Source organism: Loxodonta africana, chromosome 1, assembly GCF_030014295.1.
Source record: "Loxodonta africana isolate mLoxAfr1 chromosome 1, mLoxAfr1.hap2, whole genome shotgun sequence".
NCBI classification, from domain to species: domain Eukaryota; kingdom Metazoa; phylum Chordata; class Mammalia; order Proboscidea; family Elephantidae; genus Loxodonta; species Loxodonta africana.
This window is the reverse complement of record NC_087342.1, coordinates 109126521-109148170: the sequence shown is the minus strand read 5'-3', so window position 1 is coordinate 109148170 and position 21650 is coordinate 109126521. Positions and strand designations below refer to the sequence as shown.

At 40.3% G+C, this 21650-nt stretch overlaps 1 protein-coding gene across 5 annotated transcripts; it reads right to left on the bottom strand.

The window, feature by feature from the left end:
• Nucleotides 1-335: 335 nt before the first annotated feature.
• Nucleotides 336-21345, bottom strand: ENPP4 (ectonucleotide pyrophosphatase/phosphodiesterase 4). 5 transcript variants are annotated; one of them, XM_064286903.1, is made up of 5 exons: nucleotides 21217-21333; nucleotides 17147-20596; nucleotides 5128-5986; nucleotides 4314-4484; nucleotides 336-1402 (listed from the first exon to the last, which is right to left on the bottom strand). In XM_064286903.1, the coding sequence occupies exons 3-5, from the start codon at nucleotides 5960-5962 to the stop codon at nucleotides 1038-1040; spliced, it is 1371 nt and encodes a 456-aa protein (XP_064142973.1). In that variant the 5' UTR covers nucleotides 5963-5986; nucleotides 17147-20596; nucleotides 21217-21333; the 3' UTR covers nucleotides 336-1037. The 5 variants fall into 5 exon arrangements, with proteins under 5 accessions (XP_064142973.1, XP_003403934.3, XP_023401080.2 ...); XM_003403886.4 differs by lacking the exon at nucleotides 17147-20596 and having other exon boundaries at nucleotides 21217-21345; XM_023545312.2 differs by lacking the exons at nucleotides 17147-20596; nucleotides 21217-21333 and adding an exon at nucleotides 21038-21107.
• Nucleotides 21346-21650: the final 305 nt, after the last annotated feature.

Below are 21650 nucleotides of genomic sequence, written 5' to 3'. Positions count from 1 at the left end.
CCAGATTTGTAACCAGGTGATAAATTTCTCTGCAGCACTTGGATACTTTCTGTTGCAATAAACAACTTGAGAAAGTTAAAAATGGTAAAGAAAATTAATGATTTTTTTTTAAACTATGATTTTAACTTGTGAGTTAGGAGAAAGTAAACAAATATGAAGTGCAAAAATAACCTTTCCTGAGAGCTGTGTTTTACAGGAACGTGAAAGCCTAACTATAGCCCAATTCACCTTTTGACTTCCTTCTATAAGTCAAGACATCTGTGCGTGTGTACACAGGCAAACACACCCAGTTAAATAACTTACACAAAAGCATTAACCAAATGCCTTCAGTACTTTTCTCCATTCTGAATTTCTTATTAGCAATTATCTTCAAAATATAAAACGGGAAGACTGCAACAGCTTTTGTGTCTTAAAAAAGACACAATGGTAACAAATGAGGCTTTGTATGACATTTTTTTTTTAAATAGCTTTCCTTAAAATAATTTATTCATATGCTCAATCTCATCCACCTGGTTAACCAATCTTATGAACCACTACAGAGAATTTCCTACCTCAAGTGTTTACTTGGGATACAAACTCTATTAAATATAAATATAAAAATATAGGAAACATTTCTTCCCTGATACACAAAATTCAAGAACTGTGTAAGGATTTCTGTCCTTCCATTTACAAATATACAAATTTATTATAAATGCACTCCCACTAAATTTTGTTATGGTCTCATTTAAAGATGTATCTCATCTTTATCACACAAACACAAACAAAAAAGCAGAGGGAGTATTCTTCTCAAAAGATGTTTCTAGGTAGAGAAATACATTGTGTTAATCAATAATGATTTACAAGCAATTTTTACTATAGTCAGGGTTATTTATATTGGCTAATGCACCAAACACGATAAAAAACAAAAAACGTTAGCATGCTTGGTCTAGCTTTTTTGTCTTTCAGAGTGACTTGTTCGTAGTTACAATACCATTCCTTGGGCGTATCCTTAGTTTTGTGACTAACTGAAGACACTTTACAAAAACCCTCAGCATGTGTCACCCAATTAAAGGATCATCATCATCGTCCTGTAGCTGAAGTCGGGAAAACGAGTGTGGGACAGACAGTCTATTCTTCATGATTATTAGGAGGCACGTTAGAGTGGTTAACACCAAAAGCACACCGATAACAATTCCAATGGCTTCCGGGAGATTAATGCACCACTGGTCAACTAACAGACACTTCGTATTACCAAAGGTTCCATTATTGGGCTGTGGCTTTAATCCCAGGATGTGGCACATCATTGGATAGATATCCACAATGTTAATGGTGCTGTGCTTGTAGCCTCTGTGAAATGCAGGACCGTGGGCAGCTAAAAACGGATGCATACTAGGCAATGAATTATCATAACCATGGTCACCTACTGAAGAAGAAAAAAATGATGTTAGTGAACAAGATCAGATTTTCTGTCACAAAATGACTTCTTTCTAGTCCCTTGCTGGTACAAATGGTTAACACACTTGGCTGCAAACTAAAAGTTTGGCAGTTCAAGTCCACCTAGAAGCACCTCAGAAGAAAGGCCTGACAATCTACTTCTGAAAAATCAGCCATTGAAAACTCTACGGAGCACAGTTCTACTCTGACTCACATGGGGTTACCATGAGTTGGAATTAACTTGACAACAATGGTAAGTGTAAGTACAGGTTCGTGGGTAGTGCAAATGGTTTGAGCTTGACTACTAATCTAAAGGTTGGTGGCTTGATCCCACTCAGCGGTACCGTGGAAGAAAAGGCCTAGTGATTATATGAAGATTACAGCCAAGAAAACCCTGTGGAGCAGTTGTACTCTGTAACGCATGTGATTTCTGCGAGTTGGAAGTGACTAGATGGCAACTAAAGAGCAACAACAAAATATAAGTATTAACAGATTCTTGCCAGTATAATTCCCATCCACTGACATTCCGGTGAGTTGCACCAGGCAGGGGTCAGAAATAAAAATTTCCATTTTCTTCTACTGGGCCACACTTCCTATTTCACATCCTTCTCTCCCCCTTATCTACCACTTTCCCAATCTTTCATGGCCTCAGGCTTTAACACTACTTCTCAACCTGATATACTTATGTTTCAGCCCTAGCCCCACTTACTCCACTTGTCAATCTCCAGCACCGTCTGCAAAAGCCCACTGCAAACAGCACCAGTGACAGCAAGAATGGTACAGCTGAGGGTCCAGGATAAGTGGGGAAACAGAAGTGAGTAAGGCAGTGGATGAGGAAGAAGTGAATCTACAGCCTTACCTATTTCAACTGCTCCTGCGATACAATATAAGAAACAAGATTACAGAATGTCCTACTGGTTTACTTACAGTTAACAAATACCCTAACATCAGCAGGGCCATTTAACTGAGAATGTTGCAGAAGGCATTCTTAAATTGAATGTGAAATCTAACCAGATGACTCCAACTTGTTAGTCTAATAAAAGTCAGACTCAAAGAAAAAACGTGATAGTCCTTGATGTAATTCCCATACCAGATGCCCAATCTTTAGTTTTTTTTTTTTTAAACAAATTTTGCCTTTTACTGTATACTAGTTACATTTAATAAGCTTCCACTTTTATATTTAGTATAGGTCGCTGAGTGATGAGTGCATCAGTGTTTGTTATTCTTTATTTGTACGCTTTAGATATTTCGTAGTAAAAAGAACACGTGCCCAATAAGATAAAAAGGCAGATATATTACACATACATATTATTTCAATACTATAAACATACATACACAAATATACATATGTATGTGTATATATATATACATACATATGTACGTGTATATATATGTATATACATATGTATGTGTATATATATGTATATACATATGTGTGTGTATAGATACGCACACACATATATGGAGCCCTGGTGGCCCAGTGGGTAAGAGCTACAGCTGCTAACCAAAAGGTCAGCAGTTCGAATCTACCAGCTGCTCCTTGGAAATGCTACAGGGCAGTTCTACTCTGTCCAATAGGGTCACTGTGAGTTGGCACTGACTCAACGGCACCTAACAACATACACACACATATATATATATGCATATGCATATATATATATGCATATCCAAGCAGTATATAAAACAACAGAAATGTAAATAATATATAAATTCCATTGACCCTTAGGTCTTATCTTTGCCTGATGCTTCTGATCTGCTATAAACCAGTGATTTGCAAAGTACAGCTGAAGGCCCAAATTCAGCCTACCACCTGTTTTTATAAACAAAGTTTCACTGGAACATAGTCATGCCATTATTCACATACAGTCTATGGCTGCTTTTGAACTACGAGGGCAGAGTGGAGTAGTTGAGACAGAGGCTAGCTCTTCCAAGAGCCTAAAATATTTACTATCTGGTCCTTTATAGAAAAAGTTTTCTGACCCCTGCTGTAGACCACAAAATCAGATTTTTTAAAAAAGTATTCAAATTGAATGCAAAATAAGGATAAATAAGTTCCGAATGAAGAAGACTTGTAAGATTCTTCTCTAAGTTTCCTCAGTTTTAGGAGAGCTTTTGACATGTATTTTGTTTACTTGGTTGAGTTTTATTTGTTTAATCTCTGGTATTGCCAGTGTTCTAAATACTTGTGGCATTCAGGTAAATGATTTCATCATTGAGAAATGGCGTAGGGATTCTTGGACAAATTTTTTTAACACAAAAAAATAAAAAGGACTTTGAATTAGTTAATCCCCTTTTAGGGAAGTGGTGGTTCAGTGGTAGAATTCTTGCTTTCCATTCAGTTCCCAGCCAATGCACATCAAGTGCAGTACCACCCGTCTGTCAGTGGAGGCTTCCGTGTCACTAAGATGCTCAACAGGTTTCAACAAAGCTGCCCAACTAAGGCTAGGAAGAAAGGCCTGGTAATGTGTTTCCAAATATCAGTCAATGAAAACCCAACACATCACTACGATCTGATGTCATTGTGCACAGAGTCACCCCAAGTCTGGGGCTGACCTGAAGGCAGTTAATAACAACAATCCCCTTTTACTTTGTTTCTTTACTTCTCTCTTTTTTATTTTCTACAAATCAGGAGAACCAACCTTGAAAGTTACTGACAGGAACTACAGTCACGGTAAGAAAGTAAAACTGCACTCTTACCCTTATTAATGGACAACCAACCTTCCAATCTAAGGGTTCAATGTTAATTATAAACTGCTATCGAATGGATACATGAAAATTATCTAGTCAAAAATTGAACCCGTTGTATCATGTAAGCATCTCTAAATCAAAGTACCACGTTAACACAGTGTCACAATTGTGATTTATCTCTAGGATACAAAAGAAATACCCTAAATACTTACATTTTGTTAACGTTTTATTTTGCACAATTGTCCAGCCTTCATCAGCAACCAAAATAATAGGCTGAATGCGATCATTATGTTGGTAATGAAATCTTGCAGGAATATCTTCCTTGAGATAAACGTTCATGTGAGGGTCACAGGCTTTCAGTTGGTTATAAACCTCTGTTCTATCTGGAAGAAAAAGAAATAGCAAGGAAGAAAAAGTTATGGTAGCCTGATAAGGAAAAAAGAGCTTTGAATAGATGGAAATAAATTCTGAACAATGACATCTACTAAGTCACTTTTTAATTCTTAAAGAGCAATAATAATTATGTGACAGTCCTGAGGGCTGATGACAGACACATACATGTGTATCTTTTTATATTTATATACCACACACACATACATGTGCATGCACACATACATCTCTCTTTCATTCTGTGGATTATCCCTGGTGGCCTTTTATAGAAAGGGGATACTTTTCGGGTCTAACTTTCTAGGGAAATCTAAATGTAAAATCAGTAGAGGAAAGGTACATCTCACACAAAAATCCCAGATGTTTTTAAGGATAAATAGTCCCTCTTTCTGTTAGTGTGAATAATTAAGAAATATTTCAAAATGCAAAGAAATAATCACTTTGAACCCAAACCTTAATTCGATTGCCTAAAACTTGCAAACTATGGGAAAAAAATACATAATCTCACTCTAAGTAAGTATAATTGTCTGTGGTCCTGAACTACAAAAAGCCAGAAGCTTCATTATTTTACACAACTCCCCATCCTCGATCAATTGCCCCATTCAAATCACAGCATCCTTAGGCTAGAAGTTTACTTACTTATTTTGGGAAGTACTGCAGCAACGGGGGACGCATCTATAAGAGCATAGTTTGTATGATCGATGCAGCCGTCCAAGTTTATCAGTCTTTCCTTAGAACACTGGGTCATCCCATGATCACTTGTAATGATCACATTAAGATTTTCCCACAATCCTAACATTTTGAGTTTCTGGACTAGGTAACCAATATGATCATCTATTACTTTCAATACTGTACGCATGTTTTCTTTATCTTCAGGCCCATATTTGTGGCCACTTGCATCTGGTTCTTCCCAATACAGTGTTGCAAAGGTGACTGGTGGGTTCGAATTACTCAGCCACATAGTAATATTATTTAGTCTCTCTTCAAATGACACTGCAGAGTTATAATTCATAAAATAGGAAGGTGTGGTATTGTGAATGAGTACATCAGTACCAGGCCACATAGCAGCAGCACTTGATCTGTTTCCCTGAAGTTGATTGGTCACCCAAATAGGTACTGCCTCATTCCACCAAAACGGATCCTTGTCGTTAGAGTCAGAAAAATGTTTCTTTGTGGCTACATCATACATGGAGTTGGCCACTATACCATGGCTTTCTTCATACAAGCCTGTCACAATACTGTAGTGGTTTGGAAATGTTTTTGTGATAAAAACATTTTTAACATGTTCTACCAAGACACCTTCATTAATAAAATTCTGAAGATGAGGAAATTCATAGTTCTGTAGATAGTCAGCTCTGAAGCCATCAAAGGAAACGAGTAGTAACTTGGGTGGCAAACTATAAGAAGAGTTACCTCTAGAACCAGTTATAAGTCCATAAAATATAAATATTATTAATAACTTCATCATTAACATGGTGAAGAAGAGCAATCAGTGTTCCTAAAAAAAAAACAAAAAACAAAAAAACCATGATTTATAAGTAGTAACAATATTTGATTTAGATTAAGTTTCAGAATTTTAGCTATTAGGAGAAGGGAATCAACACTTAAAAGCATTTTATATGTCAGCTTCCCTATATCAACTTAAAAATTAAACAATAACATTCATTGAAAGATAACCGAATAAAACTAAATTGGAAAAAATGAAAATTGCCTTTACTTGTCTAATTTCCTATTTATATATTTCCTATCCCATCCTTACACTCTGAAGGGAAAACATGTCACTCTTAAACTCCACATAAATACTCCTATTTGGTTTCCTGAGGTTCCAGAGATGGATGATTTATCTAGTTTAATAACTAGTGCCCTGATGTTGTTAGGTGCCATTCAGTCAGTTCCAACTCACACCAACCCTATGTACAACGGAACGGAACAGAAGACTGCCTAGTCCTGTGCCATCCTCACAATCATTGCTACGCTTGAATCCATTGTTGCAGCCACTCTTTTTCGCTGACCCTCTACCTTATCAACCATGATGTCCTTCTCCAGGGACTGGGCTATCCTGATAACATGTCCAAAGTACGTGAGGTGAAATCTCACCATCCTTGCTTCCAAGGAGCATTCCTGCTGTACTTCTTCCAAGACAGATTTGTTTGTTCTTCTGGGAGTCCACGGTATATTCGATGTTCTTTGCCAACACCATAATTCAAAAACGTCAATTCTTCTTCAGTCTTCCTTATTCACTGTCCAGCTTTTGGATGCATATGAGGTGACGAAAAATACCACAGCCTGCGTCAGGTACACACCTTAGTCCTCAAAGTGACATCTTTGCTCTTTAATACTTTAAAGAGGTCTTTTACACCATAAGGCCATAAAAGTAGAAGTTGATAACAGAAAAATCAGGGAAAAGAAATTAAATACATGGAAACTGAACAATACCCTGCTCAAAAAAGACTGGGTTATAGAAGACATTAAGGAGGCAATAAAGAAATTCATAGAATGCAACGAGATTGAAAACACTTCCTATCAACACCTCTGGGACACAGCAAAAGCAGTGCTCACAGGTCAATTTATATTGATACATGTACACATATATAAAGAAGAAAGAGCCAAAATCAGAGTACTGTCCCTACAAATTGAACAAATAGAAAGCAAGCAACAAAAGAATCCGTCAGGCACCAGAAGAAAAGAAATAATAAAAATTAGAGCAGAATTAAATTAATTAGAGAACAGAAAAAAAATTCAAAGAATTAACAAAGCCAAAAGCTGGTTCTTTGGAAAAATTAACAAAATTGATAAACCATTGGCCAGACTAACTAAAGAAATACAGGAAAGGAAACAAATAACCAGAATAAGAGACGAGATGGGCCATATCACAACAGACCCAACTGAAATGAAAAGAATCATATCAGATTACTACGAAAAATTGTACTTTAACAAATTTGAAAACCTAGAAGAAATGGATGAATTCCTAGAAACACATTACCTACCTAAACTAACACAATCAGAAGTAGAACAACTAAATAGACCCATAAGAAAAAAAGAGATTGAAAAGGTAATCAAAAAACTCCCAACAAAAAAAAACCTCTGGCCTGGATGGCTTCACTGCAGAGTTCCACCAAACATTGAGAGAAGAGTTAACATCACTACTACTAAAGGTATTTCAAAGCATAGAAAAGGATGTAATACTACCTAACTCATTCTATGAAGCCAGCATATTCCTGATACCAAAACCAGGTAAAGACACTACAAAAAAAGAAAATTACAGACCTATATCCCTCATAAACATAGATGCAAAAATCTTCGACAAAATTCTAGCCAATAGAATTCAACAACGTATCAAAAAAATAATCCACCACGAGGAAGTGGGATTTATACCAGGTATGCAAGATTGGTTTAATATTAGAAAAACAACTAATGTATTCCAACATATAAATAAAACAAAAGACAAAACCCACATGATCTTATCAATTGATACAGAAAAGGCATTTGAAAAGTCCAACACCCATTCATGATAAAAACTCTCAGCAAAATAGGAATTGAAGGAAAATTCCTCAACATAATAAAGGGCATCTATACAAAGCCAACAGCCAACATCATCCTAAATGGAGAGAGCCTGAAAGCATTTCCCTTGAGGATGGAAACCAGACAAGGATGCCCTTTATCACCACTCTTATTCAACATTGTACTGGATGTCCTAGCCAGAACAATTAGGCTAGACAAAGAAATAAAGGGCATCCAGATTGGCAAGGAAGAAGTAAAATTATCTCTATTTGCAGATGACATGATCTTATACACAGAAAACCCTAAGGAATCCTCCAGAAAACTACTGAAACTAATAGAAGAGTTCAGCAGAGTGTCAGGTTACAAGATAAACATACAAAAATCACTTGGATTCCTCTACATCAACAAAAAGAACACTGAAGAGGAAATCACCAGATCAATACCATTCACAGTAGCCCCCAGTGAGATAAAATACTTAGGAAAAAATCTTACTAAAGATGTAAAGACCTATACAAAGAAAACTACAAGGTACTACTGCAAGAAACTAAAAGGGACCTATGTAAGTACAAAAACATACCTTGCTCATGGATAGGAAGACTTAACATTATAAAAATGTCTATTCTACCAAAAGCCATCTATATATACAATGCACTTCTGATCCAAATTCTAACTACATTTTTTAATGTGATGGAGAAACAAATCACCAACTTCATACGGAAGGAAAAGAGGCCCCAGATAAATAAAGCACTACTGAAAAAGAAGAAGAAAGGGGGAGGCCTAACTCTACCTGATTTTAGAACACATTACACAGCCACAGTAGTCGAAACTGCCTGGTACTGGTACAACAACAGACACATAGACCAATGGAGCAGAATTGAGAACGCATATATAAATCCATCCACATATGAGCAGCTGGTATTTGACAAAGGCCCAGTGTCAGTTAATTGGGGAAAACACAGTCTTTTTAACAAATGGTGCTGGCATAACTAGATATCCATTTGCAAAAAAATGAAACAGGACCCATACCTCACACCATGCACCAAAACTCACTCCAAATGGATCAAAGACCTAAACATAAAGTCTAAAATGATAAAGATGACGGAAGAAAAAATAGGGACAACATTAGCAGCGCTAATACAAACCATAAATGGAATAAAAAAATTACTAAAAATGATGAAGAGAAACCAGATAACTGGGAGCTCCCAAAAATCAAACACCTATGCTCATCTAAAGACTTCACCAAAAGAGTAAAAAGACCACCTACAGACTGGGAAAAAATTTTCAGCTAGGACATCTTTGACCAGCGCCTAATCTCTAAAATCTACACGATTCTGCTAAAACTCAACCCACAAAAAGATAAACAACCATATTAAAAATTGGGAAAAGGATATGAACAGGCACTTCACTAAAGAAGACATTCAGGTGGCTAACAGATACATGAGGAAATGTTCTCGATCATTAGCCATTAGAGAAATGTAAATTAAAACTACAATGAGATTCCATTTCACTCCAACAAGGCTGGCATTTATCCAAAAAACACAAAATAATAAATGTTGGAGAGGATGCGGAGAGATTGGAACACTTATACACTGCTGGTGGGAATGTCAAATGGTACAACCACTTTGGAAATCGATTTGGCATTTCTTTAAAAAGCTAGAAATAGAACTACCATACGACTCAACAATCCCACTCCTCAGAATATATCCTAGAGAAATAAAAGCCTTTACATGAACAGATATATGCACACCCACGTTTACTGCAGCACTGTATACAATAGCAAGAAGATGGAAGCAACCAAGGTGTCCATCAACAGATGAATGGATAAATAAATTATGGTATATTCACACAATGGAATACTACACATCGATAAAGAACAGTAAGGTATCTGTGAAACATTTCATAACATGGAGGAACCTGGAAGGCATTATGCTGAGTAAAATTAGTCAGTTGCAAAAGGCCAAATATTGTATAAGACCACTATTATAAGATCTTGAGAAATAGTTTAAACTGAGAACACATTCTTTTGTGGTTATGAGAAGGGGGAGGGAGGGAGGGTGGGAGAATGTTATTTACTGATTATATAGTAGATAAGACCTACTTTTGGATAATTTCCACAGTCTTCTGGGTCACCTTTCTTTGGAATGGGCACAAATACGGATCTCTTCCAGTCAGCCAGCTGGGCAGCTGTCCTGCAAATTTCTTGACATAGACGAGTGAATACCTCTGGCACTGCAACCCCTTGTTGCAACATCTCAGTTGGTATTCTGTCAATTCCTGAAGGCTTGCTTTCCATCAATGCCTTCATGCAGCTTGGACTTCTTCCTTCAGTATCATCGGTTCTTGATCATATGCTACCTCCTGAAATGGCTGAACGTCAACCAATTCTTTTTGGTACAGTGACTCTGTGTATTCCTTCCATCTTCTTTTGATGCTCCTGCTTCGTTCAATATTTTCCCTGTAGAATCCTTCAATATTGCAATTTTCTCTTCAGTTCTTTCAGTTTGAGAAATGCCAAGCACATTCTCCCCTTTTGGTTTTCTAACTCCAGGTCTTTGCACACTTCATTATAATACTTTACTTTGTCTTCTCTTGCTGCCCTTTGAAATCTTCTGTTCAGCTCTTTCACGTCATCATTTCTTCCAATCTTTTTAGCTGCTCTACATTTCAGGGCAAGTTTCAGAGTCTCTTCTGATACCCATTTTGGTCTTTTCTTTCTTTCCTGTCTTTTTAACAGCCTCTTGCTTTCCTCATGTATGATGTCATTCCGCAACTCATCTGGTCTTTGGTCGTTAGCGTTCAATGCGTCAATTGTGTTCTTGACATGGTCTCTAAATTCAGGTGGGATACACTCAGGGTCATTCTTTGGCTGTCATGTACTTGTTCTAATTTTCTTCAGCTTCAACTTGAACTTGCATATGAGCAAGTGATGATCTGTTTCATGGTTGGCCGCTGGCCTTGTCTGACTGATGATATTGAGCTGTTCCATCATTTCTTTCCACAAATGTAGTATATTTGATTCCTGTATATTCCATCTGGCAAGGTCCACGTGCCTGTCTAGGGTACCCCAGACTTCCCTTTAATCCACAGAAATAGGAGATGGAGATTCTACCATATTTTCTCATCATCAGTTCTTTTTGAAAAACACTGACATACAAAAAGAGAATAAGAAATAAATGCTATTTTAGGAAAAGGCCCGCCTCAGTCTGTATCTGCCTCAGTATTCACAGAAGGCTGACTAACAAATTGACATGGCCTTGCAGGGAATTGGATGCCAGTATCTTCTGAAGAAATCCAACGGCTGTTGAAATGAATTTTATCACCACATCCCACTTAAACTTTCTTTTACAGCTAAAGATATAACTATTCTTCCTAATATCCCAAGCTCAGAGTTATACCTGATTTTCCCTTCTTTTTTATTATCCACTGATTACAAAAACAACTCTCCTCTAACTAATCCCCCTGCCTTCAGGCTCTATCTTTTTTGATCCCCGAGAAAAAGGGATATTTGACTTAGGTGGAATGAATTTCTCTAGTTTGACAGGATACCCTTCTCATTTTAACAGGAAATAAGGAGCAGAGGATAGGTACGCTAACAGGTTTGAGGTGAAGGGAGCTGCTTTCTCTGTGTTGCAGATGTAGGATTAATTATTGAGAGGGAACAGGGTTACGAAAGGTTCCATTTTAGAAACATGGAAAATGAAATAGCCAATTTGGAGAATGACAGAGAGTACCAGGAAACTTTAGGATTGGTGGGCAACATGAATTTTTATAGTGACTCTGTTGCTTGATTTTTTCTAGCAATTCATTGGCCCTGGCATAGACATGAACAAAACAGGCAGCTAATCCTACCCAGACCGGAGATTCTCCCAGATAATGAAGGATAATGAAGTTGAAGATATTGACAAAAATGTGGCTGAAATCTGAGCTGCAACAACTAAACTGAAGCTGACAGAGATTTGAGAAGTAAAGGTTTTGGTCTAAAGGTTGTGATGAAGTCAAAGAACTGATGTTTTAAGAGCATTCTGTAGAAATTATACGGATGTAGGGTTGTGATCAGAGTTAGGAGAGTGAATTCATTATTTCAGATTAGTAAGATCCCAGGTACAGCCACAGGATATGCACTTTGAGGTCCCAAACACGACCAGCAGTAAGGCAAGTGTATTGGTGGGGATGAGGATTAAAAGAAGAAATGTGAAGTCAGCACAGGGGGTCTGGAACCCAGTCAGACTCACTATGTGCTAACTAGTAAGAATGAGTATTAAGTTTATGAGCCATTTCTTGTGTATTCATCTTTCTCCCAACTAGACTTTCTTTCTTTCAAACATACCAGCTAGATGATCTGTGTACTTACAGTCATTCAAATACTGATTGAAGCTGTCATCTCCCCTTGCCTTCCTCCCAGAATCACTGACTTAAATTTCTGAAGATCAAAGGCACAAGATCTTATTTTCTATCATTTTCTCCTGAGATGGGCTGTCTTCTGACTGTGAAGCATGACTGGCATTGCCAGTGCCTTTCTAAGAAACTAAGAGCAGTACAGAGTAACAAATCAAACTACTTCTCTGTCTTAGTCATCTAGTGCTGCTATAACAGAAATACCACCAAGTGGATGGCTTTAACAAAGAGAAGTTTATTCTCTCACAGTCCAGTAGGCTAGAAGTCCGAATTCAGGGCATTGGCTTCAGAGGAAGTCTTTCTCTGTCGGCTCTGGAGGAATGTCCTTGTCATCAGTCTTCCCTTGGTCGGGGAGCATCTCAGCACAGGAACCTCAGGTCTAAATGACACACTCCGCTCCCCGTGCTGCTCCTTCTTGGTGGTAGGAGGTCCCCCTATCTCTCTGCTTGCTTCTCTCTTTCATATCTCAAAGAGATTGGCTTAAGACCCTACCTAATCTTGTAGACCTCATCAATATAACTGCCACTAAACCATCCTGGAAACCCTTGTGGCATAGTGGTTAAGCGCTATGGCTGCTAACCAAAAGGTCGGCAGTTTGAATCCACCAGGCTTTCCTTGGAAACTCTATGGGGCAGTTCTACTCTGTCCTATAGGGTCACTATGAGTCAGAATCGACTTGACGGCAATAGGTTTTTTTTTTTTTTTTTTTAATCCATCTTATTACATCACAGTGATAGGATTTACAACACACAGAGAAATCACATCAGAAAATAAAATGGTAGATGTCATGTGTTGAATTACGTCACCCCAAAAATGTGTGTATCAGTTTGGCTGGGCCATGATTCCTGGTATTGTGTGATTTTCCTGTATGTTGTAAATCCTGCCTCTATGATGTTAATGAGGGAGGATGGGCAGCAGTTGGGTTGGGGAGGCAGGACTCCATCTACAAGACTGGATTGTGTCTTGAAGCAGTCTCTTGAGATATAAAAGAAAGAAGCAAGCAGAGAGACAGGGAGACCTCATACCACCAAGGAAGAAGCACTGGGAGCAGAGTGTGTTCTTTAGACCCGGGGTTTCTGTGCAGAGAAGCTCCTGGTCCAGGGGAAGACTGACAAGAAAGACCTTCCTCCAGAGCTGACAGAGACAGAAAGCCTTCCTCTGGAACTTATACCCTGGATTTGGACTTTTAGCCTACTTTACTGTGAGAAAATAAACTTCTCTTTGTTAAAGTCATCCACTTGTGGTATTTCTGTTACAGCAGCACTAGATGACTAAGACAGCAGACAATCATACAAGAGAATCATGACCTAGCCAAGCTGACAGATATTTTGGGGGGATACAATTCAATCCATGACACTCTACCCTTTGGCCTCCCAAAATTCATGTCCTAGCCACATGTAACACATATTCAACCCATCATATCATAGCAACAGTCTTAAATCAACTCCGAGTCCAAAATCCAAAAATTCCTCTTCATCTGTGAAATGCAGAATACAAGTTTTCTGCTTCCAAAGTACAATGGCAGAATAAGCACAAGCTAGACATTCCCATTACAAATAGGAGAAACTGGAGAGAAAGATGGCATAAAAGGCACCAAGCAAGTTAGCAGAACTCATTAGATTAGCCCTCAGGCCTTTAAAATAACCCCTCTGTTCTCTGAGACAATTTACACAATCACCCTGCCCTCCAGACTGGAGATATTGGCCACATTCTCCCGATTCTGAGTGGAAGCCCCTTGGCCCCGGGCTTCAGCTCTGCCTTCCAGGGCCACTGGGATAGCAACTGTGCTCCCTTGACTTTAGGCACACTATTCTCCTTATCCAAGTGAGTGGCAACTCCACCCTTAGAAACACCAGAGGCTATGGCTCTACCCTTTGAAACTCCAGAGGTCCTGGCCATACATTTTGAGACTGAGGCAGCTCGGCTTCCTGTGTTCCTTGTCTCTTTAGCCTCTGCTTCCTGGTCTCTTGGCCTTTTGGCCCTCGGGCCTCACACCTGCATCTGCCCTGCTGGAGCAAGTGTTCCAAAACTCTATAGCTCCGCCAATAAGTGCCCGGAGGCACCCCACTCCACCAGGATGCCTCCTGCTCACAGGCACTCAGCTCTCTCGCTCCATGGGTCAGCTCCAGTACTGTCAGGCGCTGGTCATCTGGTTCTGCTGCTACCAGTTCTCTGCCGCTGCCACTTCTCTGCTGCTTCCAGTCCTTTGCTGCTGCCACTTCCCTGCTGCTTCCGATCCTCTGCTGCTGCCGCTTCTCTGCTACTGCCAGTCCTCTATCCCTTCACAGTTTCAAAACTGCTTCCACATTTTAGGTATCTGTTAGAGCAGCACCCCACTCTTGGTATCAAATTCTGTCTTAGTCATCTAGTGTTGCTGTAACAGAAATTCCACAAGTGGATGGCTTTAACAAACACAAGTTTATTCTCTCACAGTCCAGTAGGCTAGAAGTCCAAATTCAGGGTATTGGCTCCAGAGGAAGGCTTTCTCTCTGTCGGCTCTGGAGGAAGGTCCTTGTTATCAGTGTTCCCTTGGTCTAGGAGCTCTCAGCACGGGAACCTCAGGTCCAAAGAATGAGCTCTGCTCCCAGCAACACATAGGGAAATCACATCATAAGATAAAATGATAGACAATCATACAATCATACAAGGAAATCATGACCTACCCAAGCTGACAGATATTTTGGGGGGACACAATTCAATCCATGACACTCTCCAAAGGAAAGAATAATAACCCCTGATAACTAATGAGTGGTAAAAAGAGATATATACCCCACAGACAAATGGTCCCAATCATACCTCAGCAATTTAAGCTAGCAAGAATCTAGACAGTGGTGCGTCCCTTTTCATTCAGTATTTTATGCCCTCTGACACAATGTTTATGTACAACTCATCTCTTCCCTCAGGCAGTCAGAACTGGGCAAACAGCTGCCCTAGGTTCCAGCAATCTTAGAACTCATGTAAAGAACATACAGGTCTTCATGAAAGCCTGGAATGAGTAAATTCCCTGGTTTCTCTCTGGGTATAGCTATTTCTCCATACTCAAATACTTTTGTCTAATAACACAGAAGACTTAAAATAGCAAATAGATGGCAAGTATTTTCTTAAGAGGAAATGATGCTGCTATGAATTGAATTATGTTCCCCCCAAAATGTGTGTATCACCTTGGTTAGGCCATGATTCCCAGTATTCTGTGGTTGTCCCCCATTTTGTGATTGTAGCTTTATGTTAAAGAGGATTCGGGTGGGATTGTTAAACCCTGGTAAGGGGTCACATCCCTGATCCAATGTAAAGGGAGCTTCCCTGGGGCGTGGCCTATACCACCTTTTATCTTACAAGAGATAAAAGGGAAGCGAGCAAAGAGCTGAGAACCCGATACCACCAAGAAAGCAAGCAGTGCTGGAAGCAGAGCTCATCCTTTGGACCTGAGGTTCCTGTGCTGAGATGCTCCCAGGCCAAGGAAGACTGATGACAAGGACCTTCCTCCAGAGCCAACAGAGAGAGAAAGCCTTCCCCTGGAGCTGATGCCCTGAATTTGAACCTGTAGCCTAACAGACCGTGAGAGAATAAATTTCTCTTTGTTAAAGCCATCCACTTGTGGTATTCCCGTGATAGCAGCACAAGACGACTAAGACAGATACTCCATTAAAAACAAAAACATTATTTACTGCCCTGGCTCTTTCACTGAATAACCCTTGTAAAATCCGAACCAATCCCATTGCCACATAAGTGTTGGCACATAAAACCTGATATATGGCAACTGAATGCATTCTTTACACTTCCAAATCTGCCCTATTTCCTTGGTTCCCTAGTCCTTTCAAACAGCTTAAACAACCTCTCAGTCACATTGAGTTGTCCTGAGCACACCACTGATTCTACCTTTACATCATCTAATACAGCAGGGCAGACAGAAGACTTATTAATCATTGTTAAAAGTACAACTTCTAGCCTCTACACCTAGAATATCCTGATTTAGGACATAGGTATAGGGTACAGGTCAGGAACCTGCATTTTTATAAGCATTTTTAACAGATGCCCACTCTTTTCTATCTTCACGTTGGCATACTTCTTAAAGCCCTCAATACATCCTGCCCAGAACACTACAATTTTTAAACTGAGCTTCCTATCTCTATCTCTTTCACCTTTCTCATCCAAAGTCTGGTGCCAGCTTAATCTTTCTGGGCATAGCCCTGTTCATGACGCTTCTATAATCAAAAATAAAGGGTCTCCTGCCTACACATAAAGTCCAAACACCTTAGCCTGGCATTCAAGCACCCCCATTATCTAGGCTCTACATGCACACAAATTGCTGTGAAATAGCTACAGAATCAATTACCAGCCTTAATTTTCAGTTACTGTATTTCACTGTCACAATCTGCCTGAAATGTATTAGAAAGGTATACAAAAGAAAATCATCAATTATCTAAGTGACCTATAAAGGGTCTTCAGTAATACTGCTTCCAGAACATCCTAAAGTTACTTCCTACACAGGAAGTCTTGCCCAGTAAATAAAAATAAGCACATGAAAATACGCTCAACTTCATTAGCCATTAAACCCACTGCTGTCGAGTCGATTCCAACTCATAGTGACCCTATAGGACAGAGGAGAACTGCCCCATAGAGTTTTCAAGGAGCGCCTGGTGGTTTTGAACTGCCGGCCCTTTGGTTAGCAGCCGTAGCACTTAACCACTATGCCACCAGGGTTTCCCATTAGCCATTAGGGAAATGCAAATCAAAACTACAATGAGATACCCTTCACACTCACTGTTGTTGTTGTTAGCTGCCCTTCAGTTGGCTCTGGCTCACAGTGACCCCATGTACAGTGGAATGAATTGATGCCAGGTCCTGTACCATCCTCATGACTGACTGCAGATTGGACAGTTGTGATCCATAGGGTTTCACTGCCTGATTTTTATTGGAAGCAGATTGCCAGGCCTGTCTTCCTAGTCTGTCTTATTCTGGAAGCTCCGATGAAACCTGTTCAGCATGACAGCAACACATAAGCCTCCACTGACGGACAGGGGATGGCTGCGCATGAGGTGCACTGGCCGGGAATCAAACCCCAGTCTCTCAAATGGAAGGTGAGAATTCTACCACTGAACCAGGATTCTACCACTGAGTCACCAACACCTTCACACCCACTAGGATGGAAATAATAAAAAAGACAATAACAAGTGTTGGTGAGAATGTGGAGAGATTGCAACTTTCATACATTGCTGGTGGGAGTGTAAAATGGTGCAGCCACTTTGGAAAAGAGTCTGGCAGTTCTTCAAAAAGTTAAACGTAGAATCATCATATAACCCAGCAATTTTTTATATACTCAAGAGAAATGAAAACATGTCCACACAAAAACTTGTACACGAACATTCACAGCAACATTGTTAATAAAAAACTAGCCAGTAAATGGGAACAACTCAAGTGTCCACCAACTGGGGACTAGATAAATAAAATGTGGTATATTCAGACAATGGAATACGATGCGGCAATAAAAAGGAATGCAGTAATGACACATGCTACAACATGGATAAACCTTGAGAACACTGGGCTAAGTAACAGAAGGCAGTCACAAAAGATCACCTATTATATGATTCCCTTTATATGAAATATCTAGAAGAGGCAAATCTATAGAGACAGAAAATAGATTAGTGGTTGTCTGGGGCTGAGGGGGTTGAGGTAGGGAAGGAACGGACAGTAATTGCCCATGGATATGAGGTTTCATTTTGGGGTGATGAAAATGTTCTAAAATTGATTATGGTAAATGTACAACTCTGTGAAACTGTACTCTTTGAATAAATGAACTGTATGGCATGTGAATCATATCTCAATAAAACTGTTATATTTATTTAAAAAAAAAAGGAAATGATGTTAAATGCATTGGAAATGCTCTGCCACAAAACAGGAAACATCTTTGAGATTTCATTTTATCTAAAAAAATTGTGTGAACTTTGTACTCTACTTCATAAAACAGACTTGTGTGTTTCTATGTGCAAATGTTTTATACCACCTTTCATATTCAAAATAATACAACAAAAACCTGTGCCCACACCTCTGTCACAAATAAAAACCTTTCTTCCTCAAATCCTCGAGTGAGAAGGGTGCTCAGGGAACATATGCTATTTATCCAGGGATTCAGTAAGCCCTGGAGCCCTGGTTAAGAGCTCAGCTGCTACCCAAAAGGTCAGCAGTTCGAATCCACCAGTTGCTCCTTGGAAACCCTGCAAGGCAGTTCTCCTTTGCCCTATTGGGTCACTATGAGTCTGAGTCGGAATCTACTCTACGGCAGCAAGTATGGCCAGTAACCTCTTAGCACACTTCAAGGATCCAAGAACCTGGGCATGTACTTAGTAGATGGAGGATCTTGGGCAGATGTAACCTTCTAACTTTCGTTTCCTCGTGCATAAAATGGGGATACATAAAGTGTTACAGGACAGACTGTCAAAATTAGTTTTCTTTTACCTATTATAGTAACAAAGGTGTTATGTTAGAAAAAAGTATCTGTGCTAGGATATCATTGTGAAACTATAAAATATATTAGAAATAATTTAGGAGAATCCTCTCTTTTATATGATGAAGCCAAGTCCAGTGATTGGCCAAGCTTAGAAAGCAATTGTAGCTTTATTAATTTCATGCCCTCAACTCAATAAGTTTGTAAGCCTAGATGTGGTTAAGCTCTAAGCCCACTGCCCGTCCGAGTCGACTCTGGCTCATAACAACCCTACAGGACAGAGCAGAACTGTCCTGTAGGGTTTCCAAGGAGCAGCTGGTGGATTCAAACTGCTGACCTTTTGGTTAGCAGCCATAGCTCTTAACCACTGCGTCACCAGAGCTCCTAAGCTCTGCTAGTTGTTATTAATTTCCAAACTATTAGCAGAGCTTATTCTGCCAGAACATCATAAATTAGCAGTACCTACTTTTTTTTTTTTTTTTTTACTTCTATGGAAATTCTGGTGGCATAGTGGTTAAGTGGTACAGCTGCTAGCCCAAGGGTCAGCAGTTCAAATCCACCAGGTGCTCCTTGGAAACTCTACGGGGCAGTTCTACTCTGTCCTATAGGGTTGCTGTGAGTTGGAATCGACTCGATGGCACTGGGTTTGGTTTTTGGTTTTAGATCTATGTCTACCTCATCCTGTTTCATTTTAACAGGAAGTGTTACGCAATAAGCAAATCCCCATTAAGAAGTTCTTAAGTAGTTTTCAAGAAATGCAATTTGACAGTTGTGATATTACAAAATATTTGAAAATCCCATAATTTTTCAATGCAAAGAATATCGAAGGGAAGAATAAAGCAGACTCATCTGGTCTACATCCAAATATCCCAATAGCAACCAGAAATCTGAGGCTGTGGTCTTCAACTCAGGGAACAAAACATATTCTACCTTCTTTGGGATGATTTTCTTGCCTGACGGAATGCATGTCTGGCATCTTTGACATTTTTAGGCCATGTGAAGTTAGATTTTAACAGTGACAGGAGATAATGAAAGATATTTGTCACCATTTGTACGTCATCTATTCTGTAATACAAAAGTCTTATTCTAAGCATTATTTATAATGAAACTCTTGTTGTTAGCTGCCATCCAGTTGGCTCTGACTCATGGCCTCCTTATGTATGAGAACAAAACATTGCCCCAAACTGCTTCATCTTCATGATTTTTGATATGTTTGAGCTCGTTGGAATTCGTACAACACTTTAAAATAGTGTCATTGTCAAGGGACAAAGAATTCAGGTAATCACCTTTAGATTATTATTCTTAGTTATTTTCTTAATATTCTAAGGAAAAAAGTTACTTCTCCCTAAAAACTTTCCCAGGTCCTAAAAATTCTAGGATTCTAAATTATCCTCAAATTCTTCTGGGTACACAAAATCCTTCAGCAACTATCTTCAAAACAGCTACGTTTATCTTACTTTCTACATGGTAAAAAAAAAAAAAAAATCCCCAAGATGCACTCCTTGTGTTTTTATCAAAATTTGTCCCAAATTATATTTTACAACTAATTTAATAGCAAGGATCCACATTGCTTAATTTCCTTAAAACGGACTGAGGCAACCTCTGGGGAAAAAATAAAGAAAACCAGAACACCTACAGCATTCACCAGATTTTCAGGGTCAGGTACACCAGATCGCCTGGGTTAAGCCAAGCCCTTCTTGGAGTCAGTTCTGGTGCAAAAGCAAACCTTTGGTCAAGTCACTTCATTTCGCTGAGCCTGACTTCCATCATCTGTAAAACGGGGATGCCATCTCATAAGGTTCGCTTAACACAGTGCTCGGCCCCCCAAAAAAGGCGGTTAAATGCTACCTTTTATTGCTTAGTTTTCTAGGAAATTAGACTTTAAATATAATTATATGGTCATATATCATATGATAAAAATACTGATATAAACATAAACCCTAATCTCACATAGAGACAGATGCCTCTGAAGCCCTCGACAGTGTTCCGGTAAAGCTGCCGCCTTCCCTCCTGGCGCCCGCCCCGCCTGGCCGGTCCCGGCGGCCTTGTCCCTCATCCCTGCCGCCTTCACCCGGTCCACTGCCGCCCTCTCAGCCCCGCTCTCCCTTCCCCCCTAACACCACAGCGTGCCCTTCCCTGCTCCAGACCCACCTGCTTCGTTTCCGTTCCTTTTCCCTCACCGCCCCGGCTACCCCTCGGCCCACTACTTGCCTGCCCGTCAGCGTCCCTTCGCGGACGTCCCCGCCAGCATCCCTGGGAGTATGTGTCCGTGTGTGTGTGGCGGGGGGGGGGGGGGGGGGGTCGTACCATCTCTATTTCCAAAGCTTCTAGCGGACTGGGGGGAGGGGCATTTCTCTCCAAAACGCCGGATGCGCTAGACTCACACTCACCCGCCGTCACCGATGCCGCCGCCGTCGCCGCTCCTTCCGCGCACTGGGAACCCGATGTTCGCGGAACCCAGCGCCCGCGGGCACTGGCGGTGTGGAGGCCCGAGACGGCGGTGAGGGAAGACCAAAGCCTCACCGCCAGAGGTCTTCGTGAGGCGCCTGCGCAGTAGCGGGCGTCCGCGCTGCGGTGAACTGCGGGGGCCTCCGGAGGATCTCGCGCCTGGGGGCGCTCGGGAGAGCGCGCGGCTGCGGGGTGCGCGCCTGCCGACGGCGAGCGCGGAGGGGCTGGGGCCGATCGGGCGGCGGTGTCTGAGACACGTCCTGGGATTGGATGCCGCGGCCAGGCTGGAATGCGACTCACTTTAGGATTGATTATATTCCGGTACCACCTGGCGGCAGGTGGCTTGGCTGGGTCAAATTAAAAACCTGTTAAGGTC